At 48.8% G+C, this 20452-nt stretch overlaps 1 protein-coding gene across 3 annotated transcripts; it reads right to left on the bottom strand.

The window, feature by feature from the left end:
• Window positions 1-244: 244 nt before the first annotated feature.
• Window positions 245-13823, bottom strand: SH2B1 (SH2B adaptor protein 1). 3 transcript variants are annotated; one of them, XM_079951444.1, is made up of 11 exons: window positions 13552-13795; window positions 12535-12662; window positions 10066-10994; window positions 9829-9930; window positions 8439-8530; window positions 7396-7502; window positions 5480-5668; window positions 5098-5324; window positions 4238-4409; window positions 3868-3976; window positions 1313-1464 (listed from the first exon to the last, which is right to left on the bottom strand). In XM_079951444.1, the coding sequence occupies exons 3-11, from the start codon at window positions 10915-10917 to the stop codon at window positions 1446-1448; spliced, it is 1869 nt and encodes a 622-aa protein (XP_079807570.1). In that variant the 5' UTR covers window positions 10918-10994; window positions 12535-12662; window positions 13552-13795; the 3' UTR covers window positions 1313-1445. The 3 variants fall into 3 exon arrangements, with proteins under 3 accessions (XP_079807568.1, XP_079807569.1, XP_079807570.1); XM_079951442.1 differs by lacking the exon at window positions 3868-3976 and having other exon boundaries at window positions 245-1464; window positions 13552-13823; XM_079951443.1 differs by lacking the exons at window positions 3868-3976; window positions 12535-12662 and having other exon boundaries at window positions 245-1464; window positions 13552-13821.
• Between the last annotated feature and the right edge of the window lie 6629 nt (window positions 13824-20452).

Genomic DNA, 20452 nt, shown 5'->3' on the forward strand with positions numbered 1-20452 from the left:
GCGCACCCAGGCACTATATGAACGTTGCTAAACATCACTAGATGGGTCACATGTGCTGGATAGGGACAGGGAAGTGGCATCATTTCCTCTTGGTTCCTATTAAGAAAGTTCTACAGGGATCATCCAGAAGGAAAGAGATTCTCCTCCTGCCCCACTTTTTCTTTTTTCTTTTTAAGGTCCAGTGTGTAGTGTATGGGGAGGATTATTGTGTATTTGTTTCAAATCATTTTTTTCTTCTAAAAGGTAAAATGACATTTCCTTTATTTTCATACAAACTCTCCCCCCCAAAAAAAAATTAATCAAAAAAAAGACAAAAAAGACACAGATGAACAAACGGTACCTCAGCGCAAATTTTAAGAAAAGAGAGAATTGAAGAGACAGAGAGGGCCTGAGCAGTCCACCTAGTCCACAGTAGAAAAATAAATCTTAAGGAGGGGTGGGGAGGGGTGCAGCAGGAACAAGAGGAGGGGACAGTACCTGTGAAAGGTGTATATTCATAACATTTTAAAATTTTACCTGGGGTAGTGTAGGCTTTATAATGCGTGGCCAGTCCCCAAGCCGGGGTGGGTGGGGCGAGGGGGAAGAAGGAGAAAGACGAAAGAATATAAATATATTTCCAACCAGGGAAGAGGGAGCTGGCCTCCCCCTCCCCATCGCCCCAAAAGAGCAGATGGGGAGGGGGAGGACGTTACATTCGGAGACTCCATACATTCAGCAAAGAAGGGCAGGGGTGCAAAAGACTGTGTCTGGAGTCAGAAGGGCAGACCACCCCGCTCCCACCCACCGCTCCATGTAGTGTTTACAGTGAGCTATTATTCCTGCCCAACTGCAGAGATTTGGGCACAGGGGCGGGAGGAGGAGGAAGAGGAAGGGAAGAGGAGGAAGAGCAGGCCCGTTTCCTTTGTACCCAAGGCGAGGCTAGAAGTAGTGCGTACCAATCTGTCGCAAGCTGGGATCACAAAACCAGGAGGAGGGTCTCGTACCTATGTTTTTGGGGCAAGCGGAAGTGGGGTTTACTCCATACCCAAGGGAATGGAACGGTGGGGTGGGGGAGAATGGGACTGTGGGGGCAAGGCCAGTCCTCACCCTCCCCAAAGGTTACGCAGGGAAGCATAGAAGTCTTTTGGGTATTCAAGCCCATCTCGCACCCGTGGGCCAAGGCCAGGTCTGCCCCTGGTGATGGACACCAGAAGGGCTTGCGTCTTTCTCTGGCTCATATTCACGGGGCTCAGACAAACGAGTACTGGTTGTTCACAGCCCGGGCTCGTCCTTCCGATTCCTCCGGGAGGGGAAGGGATCCTCCTCCTCCTCTTGTGGCCGCTGCCTCGTCCACCTCTGGCTCCACCATCCGGCCCTCCTCCTCCGCCTGCCCCTCAGACTCTGGCAATCCACGGTCAGGGGGAGCGAGAGGCGGCCGAACTGGGGGGAGCGGAGGCGGCGGCAGGTTACGAGAGGTGTTCGGTTCTGCGGAGAGAAGAGAAAAGAGACAGACAGACAGACAGACAAAGAGAAACAAGAGGGCCCGGGGTTAAGACAAAATGTGGGATGGCGGACACAGAGATTTATCTGAGCCCTCCGTCCGCCCCCCCCAATGTCCAGTCCAGAGCAAGGGGCTCCCACCCCAATGAGGTTTTTCTAAAATCTGAGCAACTCCAGTGTTGTCTACATCCAGTAGCTAGAGCACTTTGAGCACAATCTTCTGGGCGATGCTTGGGAAAGGGTGACAACACACATCAGAACTTAGATGGCACTGCTGCATTTGCTGTGGCTTAGAGCAGCCCTTGCTAACCTGGTGCAGATATCATTACCCTTGTCTACTCGACATGCTGGCTGGGGCTCCTGGGAGCTGGGAATCCAACCCCATCTGGAGGATGCCACTGCAGGGAAACTGTGACTTAGGAAAATTGCCTTCTGTTACATGCACAATAGTAGAGGCCTGATGAAATCACACAGGGACAACTGCTGGGCAGCTGTGTGGGGATGAGGCAGGCTGGCATGACTCGGGGCTGGGCGTACTCTTTGCATTAAAAAACAGTAATATCCAAACTCTGCCCTCCACCAAGGAAGCCAATTCACAGGGCTGTCAAAAGTTGTCCAAAATTACACAGTGGCATTCATCTGTTTATTATTTGTAACTTATTCTACTTCTACAAAATACTCAGTGCAAAATGTTTATTGTGGTTATGTCTATTCCTTAGTATTTGTAATAACGGCAGCTAAGGTTTTGACCCCTTCAAGAAATCTCAGGTAATACTTGTGAATGTTAAATGATTAGAATAGGCATCTATCTGCCCACCTCATCCAAGGGGTTGCATTTGGCCCCTGAAGCACCTGCTTGCAAGCCCTGGGCTGTGGTGCCAAACACTTGGAGACTACCAAGGTTGGCAAAAACTGTTCTACAACCTGGCCAATGACTCCTACCAGCTCCTCTGTGCAATTTTCACCAAGCACGGCCCACACATTCATTCTCATCTTCACACGCAGATTGCCATAAAACTTTTTTTAACAAAATTGAGAATCATTCCTTCCAAGATCCCTGTTTCTGCAACCAATGCCAAAGTCTGGCATTACTCAGAGACAGTATTTGCAGAATATTTGCAATGAGACCTGTGTGTGTGTGTGTGTGTGTGTGTGTTGAATTCTGAATATCCCATGTGTCTAAACCTTTTTCTCCTTCTTTCCCTTAGCTCAGGGATGGGGAACCTGTGGCCACCCAGATGTACTTGGATTCCAGCTCCCATCAAACTTGACCAATTGGTCAGGAACGATGAGAGCTGCAGTCCCGCAACATCTGGAGCCAAGCGGGCTCCCCATCCCTGCCTTAGACCTACTTAAGACTTTACCTGGTCATGACACAGAACTAGAGGCCTGACAGCTGGCTTCGCTAGAGCATTTGTTGAGCTGCCGGTGTTATATAATATTGCTTAGCTGAAACTGATTAGGCTTCATTAGGAATTTCAAAAAAAAGAGAGAAAAGTGTTTGATGGCTTCTTCTTTCTCCTCCACAGGAACTAACTGAATGGATTTGGCTTAATTGCCAGCATAGCGACCTTTTTAAAAAAATAAAATAAAATTCTCACGCTATGTAGGCAGACACCTTCTCAATTCTGTAGGCTCTTTTTAATTGCGCCAGACAGAATTAAGTCTGCATTTGCTTGGCCCTAAATTTTCCTCATGCACATGCCTTTACTCTAAAGTGAGTTTGGGGGCCATCGAATTCAGAATCCTAGCAGCTACATCTGGTTGCTGAGAAAGTTGGGGGGAGGGGATGAGCAGCAGAACAGAAAGCAATACTACATCATACCAGGGCCTTGTTATTAACTGTTTGCTGTCGATATGTTAAATAACAAATTGGGCTATGGCAAAGCACTGCTGTATCCAACACAATCAAGATTGCACAGGGGATACAATAAGCTTAGTTGCAAACTAGGGCTGTAAGGGAGCACAGAGAAGCTCTGTATGTTACAGGACAAGCTGCCAGAAAGACGAGGTTGGCAGCACATCCTGTAACATTTGAAGCTCCACATGGTCACCACGGCTAAAGCCCATCTACAGAGAGGGAATGTAAGAAGCTGATTTTTACAAGGCAGGCGATTGGTCCATCTCCCTCAGCGTTGCTACAAAAACTAGCAGCAGGGCTTCAGGCAGAAATCTCCCCGCCCCCCTAGCTGTACCTGGAGATGCCAGGAGGAGCCCCTTCCCTCTGAAATCTCCCCCCTACCTGGTGTCACAGACACAGTGGATGGTTATGGGCATCGCACATCTGCATGACCCGTGGATAGCGATGGGCTATGGCGTGGGGGCTGTGACACACACACACGCTCGCAACTCTCTGCCTTCCTCCCGTGGTAGCTATGGCACACTTACACGCAGTCACCCGCAGAGGCGGCAGCAAGGATGGAGATGAGGTTGGGGGGCGAGTCGGGGTCCCCACTGAACCCAGACACCGGCGCTCGGCTCCCAGCCCGGTCCCGGCCTGTGACAGAGATGCCCACATCAGAAATAGGGATTGGGGGTGGGGTAAGAGAGGGAGAGCGGTGGACATGAAGAGGGTGGGGTGTCATCGCCCCTGCGCAGTGTGGAGCAGAAGACTCGGGGCGGGGAATCTGGGGGAGGGGGAAATGTGTCTGGAGCCACAATGGGAGGAGATGGGTGGGAGATGGAGCATGGCATGGATTGGCAACGGTGTCAATGGTCTTCCTAGCCCAGGGCTCCCCGGGGCTCTGGCTACGCTCACCGTGCAGCCTCTGCGAAGCAACCACGTAGCTGACGAGCGTCACGTCGCTGGAGCCGCCCGACTCGAGGGGGATAGGGTGGACCCGGAAGTGCTCCAGCATGTCAAAGATGGTCTGGAACCAGAGGTGCTGAACCCGGCATTGCCCGTCTTCGTTAAGGGAGAGGCGCAGGTGCTGGTGGCGAGATAAGGAGGCCTGGAGAGAGGTCCCGTCAAGGGCCTGATCCTGTCTCTCAACTGGCACCATCTTTCTTTTTCTTACTGTAGATTCTGGCGTATAAGACGGCTTTTTAACCCAGGAAAAGAGGTTAAAAAGTCGGGGGTCGTCTTATACGCCAGGTATGGGTGGCACGGAGCAGAGCCCGTTACTCCCCCCCCCCCCCCCCGCTGCTGCGGCTCTGAAACAGCAGCAGTGGGCAGCAGGCGGCAGGCTCCGCTCCGCGCCGGGCGACTTTCTCCCGGCACGGAGCTGCCCCCCTGCTTCGGAAGCAGCAGCAGGGGCGGCTTTCTCCTGGCACGGAGCTGCCCAGCGTATTAGGAGACTGGGCTTATAAGACGAACCCCCAAATTGCAGCTACCAATTTGGGGGGTCGTCTAATACGCCCAGTCGCCTAATACACCGGAATCTACGGTAATTGCATTCACACCCCACCTTTCCCTCCCAAGGAACTCAAGGCGTTGTATGTGGCTCTCCTCTGCCGAATTACAGCCTAAAAACAAGGCTGAGGAGGTCTGGCCGAAGGTCACTCAATGAGCTGCACGGCTAAGTGGGGGCTATTACCCTCATCTGCAGGGTCCTAGTCCCAAACACTGACCCACTGCGCCACGCTGGCTTGCCCAGATACCCGCGCATGTGCGCTCACCTTCGCCTTCCCCTGAAAGTTAAAGGTCAGGACGTACTCCCCGCGCCGCGTCTCGCTCTGCCGCACTAAGAAAACGCCGTGGCTGCTGGCTCCCCCCGCCAACACCAGCTGGGCCGCTTTGAGGCGGGACAGGGTGCCGTGGAACCAGGGGTACTCGGAAAGAGGGTGCTCTGTGTCGCCAAGGCTTCCCCCGCCTGGGTCGGGCTCCCCTTGGAAAAGGAAGGAACCTGGAGCAGGGAGAGAGGAGAGAGCCATCTGCCAAAGCCTGTTCAGAGAATTCTGAAGTCTCTCTCACAGATTTCACTCTTGAGCCCGTCAGACCCACACACCCCCATTCTCTCAGAATGGAGAGAGAGAACTCCACTCCACTCCAAGGCATTACCTGTGGTGTCCGGGGTTTCAGGAAAGGTGGTGTGGAGGAGCCCCATGGGGAACGGCCCTTCGTCAATCGGCACTCGAGGTGGCAGCTCGGGAGGTAGCAGCTCCATTGAGTCAAAGTGGGAGGCAGCAATGGAGACGGAGCTGGGGGACATGGAAGCGGAGGGGCGCTCCATCAGTCCGCCATAGGCACCTGGGGAGGGGAGGGGATGGACAAACAGGCCAGGTCACAAGCAGCACACTAAGGCAGCTTCAAAAAACATTGTGCAATTCCCGAGGTTATCATGGACTGAATGTCTTAAATAGCCTTTTCTTATGTAAGCGGCAAATAGAAAATTGGAAGCCCTTTTTATTTTTATTTATTATTTCTTTTCCATCTTTCTCTCTCTTTTCTTTTTCTTCTTTCTCTCTATTTTCTTCTTCCTGCTTATTTTCTGTGTCTCAACACCGAAAAAATATTGTGTGATTCCTTGTCAAGGCTACATTTTGTCCACTATATATACAGCATAGAAAGCATAGTTCCTGCCTCTCCAAATTTTGATTTTTAAAAATCTGAAGTATTAAAACTGGCCTTTCCTTCCAACAGTAGAGTAACAGCTTTATGGCTGATGCTGTGTATGTTGTTTTAACATATAATTAAGCAACCAACAGGTGACTAGATTGAGAGAGAATATGGTTGGGCACTCTCCCAAACCTCTATCTCTAGGAACAGAATCAAACAGTTACAGATCACAGACCATATTAAAAAAAAGAACAAAATAAAATACATTTAAGCTCCACAGAAAAGTGAAATACATTTAAAATGCCATGTAACTGTATACAAGATTTTCTAAAGCAACTAAAAACGAAAGACTAACAAAAATTAATAAAACAGTGATGATATGTCATTGTATACTGCACAGTGTGTCATTATTTAAGAGACAAAGCCAGTTCTGATTAGTATGTAGAAATCTTTGTTTTTTATTATTCTATAATAAAGTTATTTATTTCATTTATTACATCTTCACCCCATCCTTTCTCTCAAGGAGCTTGCAATAGCATACGGAGTTAGTGTGCATTCCTGTTTCGAACTCGGCCCCTCTGAAGAAATACCTCAGGTTGGAAAGCATAGAAAGGTGGCACTACAGCTTTCTCCTCTAAGACTAGACCACACATGGGGAATTTTGTCTTGTTAACCGCCCTGAGATCTTGTGATGAAGGGCAACACATAAATCCAATAAATCTAATAAAAAACAAAAACCTGCAGTGCTCTTGATGGTTAGGCTCCAACACCCAATATGGCGAATAGTCAGGGATGATGGGAGTTGTGGTGAAATGACACCCACAGGGCCATAGGCTCCCCATCCCTGGATCAAACATTAATGCAAAGACAGAATTTTATCATCTTGCTGCAATAGATGGCTTTGCATTTTACCAGAAAGGTAAGGCAGAATGCTGCTTGACTACAGTCATACCTCATGTTACGTTTGCTTCAGGTTGTGCGTTTTCAGGTTGCGTCCCGCGGTGACCCGGAAGTACTGGAAAGGGTTACTTCCGGGTTTCGCCGCTCGCGCATGCGCAGGCGTGCAAAATGACATCACGCGCATGCGCAAAAGCGGCGAATCACGACCCGCACACGTGCAGGTTGCATTCTGCTCGTGTTGCGAACAGGCCTCTGGAACGGATCCCGTTTGCAACCAGAGGTACCACTGTACTACTACATCTGCTTAGGTTTAGGAAGAACCATTTCCCTGGCAGTGCTGGATGGAGGGGCCTTGCCAGCCCTACCTGGCAAGGCCAGGGATTGAACCAGGGACCTTTTGCATACAAAGCATGTGCTCGGCTAACTGAGCTACAGCCCTTCCCCAACGTGGCAGCAGATCATTTTGCCAAGGGAGTGAAGCTGGGGCTCTGCTGGGGGAGGGAGAGAATGCCACAGACCTTGGCTGAGCTGATCGCTGCTCTCACTCGGCACCATGGGAAGCTCACGGCTGGGCATGCTCTCCGAGTGGTTCATACACGGCTGTTCCAGGCTGTCAGTGCTCTCTCTGTGGAGACAAGTGCCATTAGCCAAAACCAAACATCTGTGTCCGAGGCCAATATACTCCCCAGTATCAGATACAGGGGGGCAAGCAGGGAAGGATTATCACACTCATGCTGGGCTCCTACTGGAAACAGAAGCACTGGACATGCTAGAGCTTTGGTCTGGCTGCTTGCTTCAGGGAGGGGGGAACCTGTGCAATGCCCTCCAGATGTTGCTAGACTACAGCTAAGTGGTAAACCCTACACAAATCTGGAGTGGAGTCCCTAAGGCAGCTGGGTGGTGCCTTGTACGCCTCCTCCCAGCAGCTCCTGCAGCCAAGCTGGGGCCAAACATATTGCTCTGTTTTCATTTGGGCCACATCAGATCAGGCTAAGATAGGGGGTCTTGTCTCAGGGCAGTCCAAGACTGCCTTACACACTGCCTAGGCTCGTGCCCCCCCCCCCCCGAGAGGTCTCTTTGGTGCCACTAACACCAAACCGGAGGCACACTCCATTGTCTCTTGAGACAGATGGATGCCAACAGCTCCCACCAGCCCTGACCATTGGGCCCTGCTGGCTGTGGCCAATATGGGAGTTGCAGTTCAACAACATCTGGTGGACCAAAAGTTCCCCAATCCCTGGTTTATGCTTTTAGTGTGGGCAAAGATTGCAAGGCATGCCTAGCTGACCTTTCCCATTCTCGTCTGCCTAAAGGTTCTCGTGTAAAGTATGAAGCTGTCCTATCTGTCAATCTATCTCAGACCACAGGTCCACATAGCCCAGGATTGCCTTCTTTGAGAAGCAGCAGTTCTTCCAGATTTTCAGGGAAAGGAAGCAAGCAAGGCTTTTCTTAGCCTTGCTACCTGGGATCCCTTTAACTGCTAAGGATGCTACCTTTTGCAGGCCCAGCAAGTGCTCTGCCGCTGAGCTCTGGCCCTCTCCCATAGCCTGGCGCAACTTACCCGAGGCCCATGCATTCCTGAATGTCAGCCAACCAGGAGCGCATCTGCAGCGAGTCAACCGTCTCAAGGATGTACTCCAAGGAGCTTGACAGCTGTGAAGTAGAGTGGGAAGGGAACAGCCAGACACATTATGCTTTGGGGGGTGGAGGGGCTCATTATTCCTAGAACATGCCCCCCCTCCCCTCCGGTGCCTCCAAAAAGCCAAGGAAAAAAAGGAAACATGTCACCATGAGAAATTCAGTAAACTGCTTCCTAACCCTTTTGTGCAAGAATGACAAGAGCTGCTGAAGCCAAATGATGCTGAAGTTAAAAACCTTCTGCAAGAGCTGAGAAGATAGAAAGCATTCTTATACTGAATCAGACACTTGGTATATGTAACTCAGCATTGTCTACACGGACAGTAATAAGAAAATGAAGCCTCCCTCTGCATGTTTTGGCCCTCAATAGAAACAAGTCAGTTCAGGCAGCAACGGCTGGCAAGGTGTTTAAGGAGACCTTTGTCCCATGTTCTTTATCAGCTGCCTTAGCTGCCCCTCTACACCATACTGACTGAACCCCGCCCCCATTTGCTGTGCTTTTACCATGCGAAAAAAAAAGAAATCACAAAGCACCCACATACCCTTCTCGCTCTCAAAGCACACAGATGTCATGGTCGGCCTTCAGGCATATGAAAGCAAACCAAGCATATGACAAAGCATATGAGATCAAACCAAGAGAAAAAGAAGGTCGGGGAATTGTCATGAGTCTGCTCAGGAACAGCAGCTCCTGCCAAAGCTAGTGAGGTCCCGCTAGAGAGGGACCAGGCAGCTGCAGATCCCACCAGAAGTGAGAAGCAAGGAGGAAAGTAGGCAACGGCAGAATGCACACTCCAGCCAGTCTGCCTTGCAGAGGTGGGGGAACTATTCAAGCCCAGGGGCTGCACTACCATATGGGCAGCTTTGGGGTCGCATGTCAGAGATTAGAGACACCAGACAGACAAAAACTGGGTGGGCAACGGATACAGCTCCTTGCTTTAGTCAGGAGGCTATCTTCCAGCCTGCAGGGGAGAGTCCCAGGGACCAGACAGAGGGCTGCACCTGGACCTTGGGCCTGAGGTTCCCCACCCTTGCTGCTGTCTTAGCTGCTGGTGGGAGGGACTTCCTCTGGGAAGGTAGCCCAGGCAGAGAATGGGGACACATCCTCTCACTGAAAAGTGTTAATATTGTTATAAGCAAATATGCAAATTAACTCAAAGGCACGTAAGCATTATGGCTCCAATTATCACGGAATACATTTAAGGTTTAGGGTTGTTGTTTTTTTGGTACCTACTTGAATAACTTTTTTTAAAAAACAGGCTCACAAAACGAAGCCACTAACTTTCTGCCCCATGCAACCTTTTTCTTCTCCTCACCTTGAGCACAAAGGTGTTCTCTTTGTCTGGCATTTCCAAGGGGGTTGTTGTCCGCACGTCCACTACGCAAGAGCAGGCGATGCTGACCCGCGGCTTGGATGCCTAGGGGTTAAGTTAGGGAGAGCCACAGTTACGCCGATGCCCCTCAGCGCTGGGAATCTTGGCGTGGGGTAATCCTTTGGCTCTCCCCGCCCGGGATTTCTTCCCCCCACCCTGATGCAGCGACCCATGGCTCACCTTTGGTGGGATGTAGAACTCCAAGAGGTAACCCTCCCCCTCCCCCTTCCCCGCTTTGCGCAGGAGAAGGCGGCATTTCTGCCAGCGCGTCCGGCTGCCCCCGCCTGCCCCGTCGTCGGCCACAATGTAGTTCAGCAGGCCCTCGCGCCGCACGCTGGCCAGTTCTACGCGGAGGGTGGCTGGGGAGGCTTTGTTGAGCCGCAGGCGTTCGAAGCGGTGAGTCCAGCGCTCGGAGTCGCCACCCCCTGAAGAGTTGGAATTGCTGTTGGCGCCAGTGGTCGCCCCATCCGCGCTGCCAGGGGGCGACTCGGTCGAGGTCTTCCACTGCAGGATGCCCCGGACGCTGCCCCGTACACTGCGGCTCACGTTGCGCAGGGAGAAGCGCTTCTTCAGCTTTGGTTTGGTGGCCGTCACGGCTGTTGCGGTGGAAACGTCTTCGGAGCTACGGGACTGGCTGCTGGAGAGGCCAGAGGGTGGCCCCAGGGGAGGCTCCACAGGGGAGGCCACGGAGGAGTCGCTGCACGTCTCAGAGAGGTCACGTGCGGAGGAGCAGCCGGTGAAGGGGGCGATGTCGCACCGGGGCGGCGAGTCGCTGGCATAGGCCCGGCTCACCTCCGCCTCAAAGTGTTCCAGGAAGTGCTCAGCAAAGCGGCGAGAGAAGGCAGCTTCAGCTCCTGGCGTGGCAAACTGGGGGTTCTCACCCAGGAAGGCCCGAAAGCGGCGGGCAAAGTCCACCGCGGCAGCGCGAGCGTGCGCCTCGCAGAATTCCCGCCAACCCGGAGAGGGAAGAGAGGTGGGTTCCCCCACCATCCCTCCCCCGGTTGGCGACAGGGGCACTGCGCTCCCGTTCATGACTGCCCGGGTGGGGCCGGGTAACAACAAACCCAGCGCCAGGACTGGGCCGCTGTTGGAACTAGTGGCCTTGTGACCTGCAGAAGGAGAAACGGAGAGACCGTTATGAAAATATGAGGAACAAACAACCTCACGGGGTTACTACTGTTGTTCCGGATGCAGGGAAGAAAAAAAGGGGACTTTGGGGGAGAATACAGCCACTCACAAGGAGGAATGAGTAAGAGCTCAATAACACTGTTAAGGACCTGAGTAACTTACCCAAGCGGTAAGATGCAACTTTATAGGTAACATCTCATGTCACATAACAGAAGACTCTCACAAAGAAGGCAACCCTAACTCTAAATGCACAAGACTGCTTTGGAATTAAAGAAGGGAGAATCATGGCATTACAGAGGCAACCAAGATGCAGTCCAGCAAATATAATTAGAAAACAATGGAAACTATTGAAGGAGCCAAATCTGAAGCTGAGTGTTTGGTTCTTGTCTTTAGGTACATTACAAACCAATGCTTTCCTGAAGATTCAATGTTAAGCTCTGAATTAAGCATCTAACCCCTCTGAAGACAGAGAGCAGATCACCTTTTTTCAGGGACAGAATTAGATCTCAGGGTGAATTGCTAATTCATAGACAGATCTCTATCCCTAAAGTGGTATTCAACAATTATTCAATACAGGAATGAATAATAAGGTTGTGACAGTTTGGTGAATCTCATGACTAGCAAGAATCAACAACATGATTTTGGCCAAATTCCGCTACAGCTCAGTTCTGACAGTGAAGAATGCATGGGTGGGCATAAAATAGACTGCAGCCCACTTACGGGCTGCTGGCAAACTTCTGGAGGATAAGTTACACCTATTGATTACTGGAATGCTTAGAAAGAACACTGGACGGACCTTGGTCTAAATTTGCAGGGCACTACTTATGCCTGAAAAGTTCAAGAGTGCCTACTCAGGATCACTGCAAAAACATTGTGAATATTCACTCTAACTTTGGAATTTTACATGCATTCGTGGACCATCAGGATTCTATTTTAGTTTTAAAGAATTGATGGATCATACAAGACTGAAATTGGATCACCTCTGGAATAAGTGACTGAAGGATAACTTCTACTGAAAATCAGACCAACTGTGCTTACACGGTAAATACCTCTTGCCGAACTACTGCGAATGCTTGTGGGGGAAACTGCTTGATTGAAAACACCTCAGCATGAAAAGCCTTCAACCTTTCTACATAGAAGGTGCTTTCAACCTGAGAGTGCACCGAGAGTGCACTTTCAGAGACCTAAGGGTGTAACAAGAGGTCTCACCTGCATTCCAATAGGATAATATCACATACACGTATCTGCAAGTTTCAGTAAGCTCATGGTCAAAGTCATACACCTGCATCTATCTACTGTAAGATTTCATGAGTTAAGCCCTGTCCATAGCAGGACTAACTCTCAACAGTTAAACCCGTCCCTGCTGAGAAGCAAACTGCTTTGTTACAAATAGCAATGTCCACCTTACAGAGGACAGTGAAGTGTAATCTTCCCAGCCCTCAACTGGGAAGAAACCATCCCAAAGCTCCACTTCTTACCATGTTGGAAAAGATCAAGTGACTTTAGTACCATTTCCAGTACCTGTTATTTTTTCCAATTGCTCTTCCCTGCAGCTGCATCTGATATTTAAACTGAGGGTAAATGCTATTCAGTTTGCCTATTCCAATATGCTGATTCCTCTGAATGTGTAATTCCATGAATGCAAGGCACTGAAAATGGAGAAAGGATAGCATCACGATCTAACTGGCGAAAAACAGGGTGCAAGCTTCAGAGAAGTCCCCTGTGGAAAGCCTCTTAACCTCAAAATTGGAAATGGTAGTTTCTCAGGAGCAGGATGTCACATGGGGACTCGGGAAAAGGATGGAAAGAAACAGTCCAGCGTAGCAAATACTTCTCTGACGGACAGAACTTTTAGTCTTGGCAAGCTGGGGAACTTTTAGAGGTGCAGGGGATTGGACGGGAGACCTTCGGAAGGAGAACTGCCTACTCTACCACTAACGGATCATTCCCTAACTAAGGGATTAGTGGCGAGAAGAAGAGTGGACGCTACTACTTACTGAAGGCACGGAGCTGGCCACACAGAACTGAGTGCAAAGAACACATTTCCCTCCCATACACACGTGCACCGAATTCGGGAAGGGAAGGTGGGGGGCACCTCCTCATGGTTCTCTAAGCCGACCAGCCTCCTACCTCTGAGAGCTCTTTCGTGCTTTTTAAGCATCCCGCAAAGCTGGCTGCTCTGCGTGAGGGAGCTTCACTCTTCCCCGAAGGGAAGAGGCACAACCTGGCAAGACCGCCGAGGGTTGTGGGGAGTCATGCAGGGCGATCCGAGGCCCGCTTCGCCCTCGGAGGCAGGCCCCGGCCAGTCCGGCGGGCCCCGGCTCCCCAACGAGCGGGCCAGGGCGCGCAGCCTAATGAAGGCACGCAGCCCCGTCAGGGGCTGGACCTGGCAGCCCCCTCCCTGGGAAGCGGGAGCGCGGGAGCGAGCGGTCCTTCCTCAGAGGGCGGAGGCGGGGCTGCGGAGGGGGGGAGGCTCTTCGTGGATGGGGGGCGCTCGGGGGGGGGGGCTCCGCTTGGCTCCGCGCGCCTGTCACTTACCATCTCGGCCTCGGATCCCTTCCAGGAGGAAGGGTTTGTCTGTCCCCGTCTTTCTCCCAGTCTACCGCACGTCACTTCCGCCTCCGGGTTCCCTTTCGGTCAGGTGACTTTATTTTCTTCCTTTAATATCCGTCTTCGTCATCCGCTGAGAGGAAGAAGGGGGCGAGGGTTGTTGTTGTTCTAAGCTTCAAGTTACCATAGAGAGGAACGTATGCTTAGCGCTGGAGGGGCCGCGTAAGATGCGCGGAGCGTCAGTTGACGTAGCTGGCCTTCTCCTCGTTGGTTCAGGTGTTCAAGTTGTTACCACGGCAACCAGTGACGTAGAGCTACCAGGGGCTCCCGGACCGTTGTAGAAAAAAATGGGGGGGCGTTATTCGGCGTAATATGTCTCTGTCCCGTTGCTGGGGCAACGGCGCAGCAGCATCATCCTCCGGAACTCAATGCGCATTTACGTGGAAATAAGTCCCCCCGCGCTCGGTGGGGGCTCCTTCCCATGTAGGTGTGTAACAGAATTGCAGCGTTAGTGCACAGCCTCTGAGCAAGTGCAGAGTTCTTTCGCTTTAAAAAAATCCTTAAGCAGCCGCACATTTGTAGCTTCGCCATAATCATCGGCGAATGTGATTTCCCACCTCTCTCTCGAATCCACTGAAGCGATTAATTTGTTCTGGACAAAGGTACGGTAGCTGCATTCAAATGGATTATATTTCAGTGTAAGTTTATCTGTCCAGGCGTTGAAAAAGTCAAGGAAACCAGCCTGAATTCCCTTTGCTACAAGTCTCCTTCATCAGGTCTTTGGAACCTTGCTGGCACTCTATGAGTTTGCTGGAAGCATGAATGAGGTTGAGTCTGGCGCTTATGGCCATACCCATGCAGGTTCCAATCGCCAACAAAATCCTTAAGATCCACTTCTAAATAACTGAATCCAGCTGCCATAACCTCTAAAGCAAGATAAGAGGGCATCCCAAATAGACCTGGAGCTAAACTGGGAGCTTCTCTGAGGAAGATACCGAGGTGTGGATAAATGCTAGGATGGAGTGCAAAAGCTCCTGAAGTTAAGATATAGATACAGTTTGACTGAGAGGCGTGAGCCCTGATGCTGTACTTCGCCTTCTACCTGTGGGTGGGAGGAATGTCTCTAAAGGCAATTAGGGTAGTGTCAATTCTTAGCGACTTTTGGTATTCCCAGGGATTTCAGAAAAAACTATTTTGTAATACAATCCCTATTGAACTATCAAAGGAGGGGAGATGCTAGACTTGCCTACAAACTTGTCCAAATCACATGTTGAGATTAGGGGCATGGCCTCAACCAAAGTCGCTGCACATCAGCTAGGATTGTATACAATGCTCACAAGCAGGCGCAACCAGAAAATGCCAGTGTCAGTCAGCCACAAAGAACCTGGGATGTGGAAATGCACCATATGAGATCACTGATGGTTCAAAAATAGAAGTTTAGGAGAGCAGGAGGGAACTACTACATCCTATCAACCGTACTGGACTGGAGCAGTTCTGCAGAGGGAAAACCCAGGAGTATTAACTCACACAACTATCAAGCCCGTTATATAGAACAAACAGCACATCTATCTCATGGTTATAAAGACAAGCAGCAACAACATAAAAAACAGCACAAAATGCACACACACACACATCTAGAATATAGCAGAAAATGGATACTGGTTTCTAAACAACATGAGGTCAAGCCACATCAGTTCAAGAGATTTGTGAAGACTAGAAATTGAAGCATTCCATGAATCATGAAAGCTTGTGTGAAACAATGTGATCTGATATTGCCCACCCCAACACTTTAGTCTTGCTATCGATTATATAATTAAGTAATAGGGGGGGAAATTCAGACGAGCAGGATGATAATTTGTTGCTGCAAATGTGCAACTGATGTGCAAGGAATTCAATCCTACTTTGTGCTGTATCTTCCCACCTTCATAGTGGGCCAACCTTGGCAGGTGGGTGTGGCTACTCACCTGTCAATCACCTGACATCTGTATGATATCAGGTGATTGACTCCCACCCATTTGTCAAAGTTGGCCTGCTTTGAGGGGGCAGGGGAATAAAATATCTGACCCACCGGGCCAAAAAGCTTCCCTACTCTTGCTCTAATAGCTTACAATATTTTAAGAACCAGGTCTGGACCTTACGGTGGTGTTTGGTGAGCCCAGAGGCAAAGTAGGCAGAGCAACAAACAATACTGTTACCTTTGTTTGTTAGGCTACTTTGTGCACACTCTCGCACCACCCCCTCTTCCATACAGGCAAGAAAGAAGCATGGCCAGAGTTGAAGGACACATTCCATGCCAGCCAAGCACACGCATGGATGGTGGTGTGAAGCAAGGCCAGTGAGGGGTGTGACTTGGTAAAGGATGTGGACTGCAGAGAGTCATGATGATCAAATCACTCCTGGGTCTGTGGCTTCCCACTCTGGCTTATAGTACAGCAGGCAGCCTCCTGTGGTACAGACTAAACTGATATTTTAAGCTCTTCTGAGGAGACCCTGCTGGTCTCTCTCTCAGCAGTGAATTGTCACTTGGTGACAACACAGAAGCAGGCCTTCTTGGTGGCAGCACCCACCTTCTGGAATACCCTCCCCTCTTGTGAACTGGGAGACAGAGACAGTAATGGCTTTTAAACATCTCTTAAAAACTGATATGTTTACCCAAGCTTTCCTGGACTCTGACTCTGGTTAATTTTTAATTTTTTGTACACAGCTTGACTTTATCTGCTATGTACAGTTGTGTTTGTATCTCGTTTTTTTAAAAAAATGTGGCGGTGGTTTTATTTAAACCACTTAATGGGATGTTATTATATTGAGTGGTATAAAAATGTTATTTATAAATAAATGTGTATGCCAGAGGGGAGCACAGCTAGGTGACAGGAACTCAGAACAGGAGCAATCCTGCTTGTGATGAAGAAACAGCGGAATAATTTTGTTACAGGTCCTACACATAAACGTGTGTTACTGCCTATAACTACGAACATAGCAGGGGCATGGTGACATAATGCGCACATGACAGAGGGAATGATGACGTAGCATGCACATGCCCTGTGGTGTGCATGTGCGGCCACACCGCACTTTGTGGGTGCCCAGTCCCCTTGTTTTAAATGTTGTAGGAGCCAGGGCACCCAGGGACCTGGTGCCTATGATGGAAGTAGCACCTTACACACCCTTCTAGGACCTTCCTTCCACAATCCTCTTCGTGAGTTGGACTTCACTCATGCATTTATTCTGAACCAGGCTATAGCCTGGGGTGACTAGTTTATAGCCCACTGACTGTTACTGGATAACAACTAGAGATGTATCTGTCGGTTTTGACTTCTTTTTTTCATTTTTCTAGTCACTAAGTACAGTTTGCTATAATTCTTCATGCTTGCATTTTTTTGGGGGGGGGGTAGAAAGTCCTCATGAAATATTGTGTTACGGTAAAATCTGGGTGTGAGGCTGCTCTGCCACCCAGCTCGTTGGACTAAGTCCGCGGGTCCCTGCGGAGGAAAATGAGCTCAGCCGGAGACAGGAGCAAGCTGCAGAAGATCCAAGTTTATTGCGCAACAGGTTCAAGGCGAGATTGAACAGCGAGAAAGGGGTGACATGAACTTTTGAAACTTCCCTCCATGTCCCAGAATACAGTGCAAAATACATCCCAGTTACATCATGAATACATTAAGAAGAGGTTGGGTTACACAGATTACATCATGAATACATTAAGAAGAGGTTGGGTTAAACAGGATTAACATATGGAGGAGGGAGGGGGGAATATGCAGAGCTGGAGATATGCGCAGATAAGCACATCCTGAGTACCGGTGATGAGAAGACAATGGTCCATGTACTGGCATTGCCCGGAGGAAAGGCTTGGCAGAGTGATTTGACAGGATTAGGGTCTTGACACCTTGCTTGAGGGATTATGGAGGACAGGGAAGGTGTCATGGAGTCCTAGAGAAATTGAGCAAATTGGCACGTTGAGTTTCTATTAATTTTATAGATTTTAGTCCCTTTTGACACTGACAATTGGAAATAAATGGATATATTGTAGCAAAGAAGAAGGTGAAGAAGACATGCCCCCCCTTCCGTATCAATTGGTAGTATTTGTGTGCATTTCTTCTACTATACACTTTTGTACACAATTTTGGCAAATATGCAGGTTTTTGTAAACGTTTTCTAATATGGTGCAGTATTTTTTTAAAAAAAATTTACATATATGTGCATCGACATGCACACTTTACCTTAATACATTCCACTGTAAAATTTGGAGAAGGGTGAATTTCAAGGAATAGCCACATTTCGATTTGTTTTGGAAATTGGGCACGTTCATATTAAAATGTAAACCAAACCAAATTTCTCTCCCATCCCTAACTACAACTACTATTGTTCCCAAATCTTGCCCATTCTCACAGGGGCTGAGAACTGGCATGTTGAGGGATACTTTGGGCATTGCTGCCAGTATTTTATTTGTGGTATGAAAAGGCAAAAGTACATAAAGGTTTCACAAACCATATAATTAGGAAAAAAATGTATAGAATATAGGATAAATATAAAAACTTATTGGAGACTAAAGCATCACTTTGGCTTTCACCTTTGGAAGCCATAGCGGTGAAAAAGGAAAATAGGATGGAAAGATGGGCAACTTATAGAAATTTGCTAAGTGAGGAGGGTAAAGGTAAAGGTACCCCTGCCCGTACGGGCCAGTCTTGACAGACTGGGGTTGTGCGCCCATCTCACTTAAGAGGCCAGGGGCCAGCGCTGTCCGGAGACACTTCCGGGTCACGTGGCCAGCGTGACATCGCTGCTCTGGCGAGCCAGAGCCGCACACGGAAACGCCGTTTACCTTCCCGCTGGTAAGCGGTCCCTATTTATCTACTTGCACCCGGAGGTGCTTTCGAACTGCTAGGTTGGCAGGCGCTGGGACCGAGCAGCGGGAGCGCACCCCGCCGCAGGGATTCGAACCGCCGACCTTTGAATCGGCAAGTCCTAGGCGCTGAGGCTTTAACCCACAGCGCCACCTGCGTCCTAGTGAGTAGGGTAGAGAATTTAAATTAAAAGAGTTTAAGGATTTATCAGGGATATTAACAACATGGTTACAATATCATCATTTGAATGAAGTATTTAAAAAGGATATGAAGCGGGGGGTTGGGGAACAACTATCACAATTAAAGAGAGACCTGTTAATGTTAAAGTGATGTCTAAAATGTATAAGATGTTATTGGAATGGGAGACAAAGGACAAACAAGTCAAATGAATGATACATTGGGCAATAGATATTGGTCATAACATAGAAATGGAAGCATGGGAACGATTATGGAATACGGATATAAAATTTACAGCATGTTATGGTTTAAGATAAAATTATATGAAAATGGTATATATATGGTACCTAACACCTAGTAGATTGGCAAAGATGTATAAATGAAAATTGAATAAGTGTTGGAAATGTAAAGAGAAAGAAGGTACCTTTTTCCACATGTGGTAGTCTTGCAATAAGGTTAAAGCTTTTGTCATCTACTGTCTCCTCAGTACCACCCCCAAAATACCGCATTTCTCTTGCAAATGAGCATAAAGCAATTTTGGGATTTCCCACTTCTAGTGTTTTGCTTGCATTTGCATAAGCCCTTGGGTTGTGTGCCCACCCCAAGCCTGCTCATAAATCTCTCCTCTGTGTGGATAGTGCCATTTCAGCGACGCTAGGATTGACACTCAGAGAATAAGCTATTAGTACTGTATATACAAATAGGACCTGCAACAAAACGTTGTGTGGAGTGCACCTATTAAAGGTTCCAAACTTGTACTTCTCCAGAAGACTCCATTCCTCCCAGTCAACCATCATTCTATGCCACTGAGCATATTAAATCCTTGTTAGGGTATTTGGAGGGATTTTCTCTCTTACTTCCCCCACACATGACAAAAAAGATTTGTTGTATTAATGGGAAACATAAGAGTTCTACTAACCTGCTGATAATTTGCTCTTCAGTTTGGGTTGGTGCTATTTTGACTACATAAACATAAAGGGACCCCTGACCATTAGGTCCAGTCGTGGCTGACTCTAGGGTTGCGGTGCTCATTTTGCTTTATTGGCCGAGGGAGCCGGCATACAGCTTCCGGGTCATGTGGCCAGGATGACTAAACTGCTTCTGGCGAACCAGAGCAGCGCCCGGAAACATTGTTTACCTTCCCGCTGGAGCGGTACCTATTTATCTACTTGCACTTTGACATGCTTTCGAACTGCTAGGTTGGCAGGAATTTTGTCTAAATAGGGATTCCCCATTAGGAGAATGAGTTTGCTGTTAAAAAAGAGGATGATGTTCCTAAGATGATAATAAAAGCAAAATGGAGTCAGGGACTAGCTACCTTTGCTTGCAGTTTTATATCAAAACATTGTTTGTTGCTTGCTCACCCCATCACTAAAAGCTGAGTATAGTTGAAAGAGAGAGAACTCTTTTGTGTTTGTACACATCACCATTTAGGCTTCAAGTATTTTGATTCCTAAACTGAGCAAATGTTTTCTCTGCAAGGTCAAAGTGGGAAACCTCCCCATTGTCTCTTTCCTCACAAATCCCATCTTAAGGGCACATTTAAGATATGAATAGGGTGTGAGCCTGTGACATGGCCCAGGAACTAAGTATTTATCAAGAAAGAAGTATTTATCATTACAAAAGACTGGCCAGGCTACCCAGGCAATCCAATCAAGTAACCTGCCAGACAGGAGATAAACAACATTCAAATTTCTGTTTTAAAACCGCCTTTTCTGTGATGTAGGTATGATGTATCTGAGGGTTGGTCTTAGGTTACACCCCTTCTGTGATGTATGTAGGATGTTTCTGGGGGTGGTCTTGATCTACAGGGTGGCAATTTCAAAAGTCTTTATAAGGCCTTGCGCTCCATTTTTTCTGGGTTCTTCCTCCTC

Source organism: Podarcis cretensis (genome assembly GCF_951804945.1).
Source record: "Podarcis cretensis genome assembly, chromosome: 13".
NCBI lineage: Eukaryota > Metazoa > Chordata > Lepidosauria > Squamata > Lacertidae > Podarcis > Podarcis cretensis.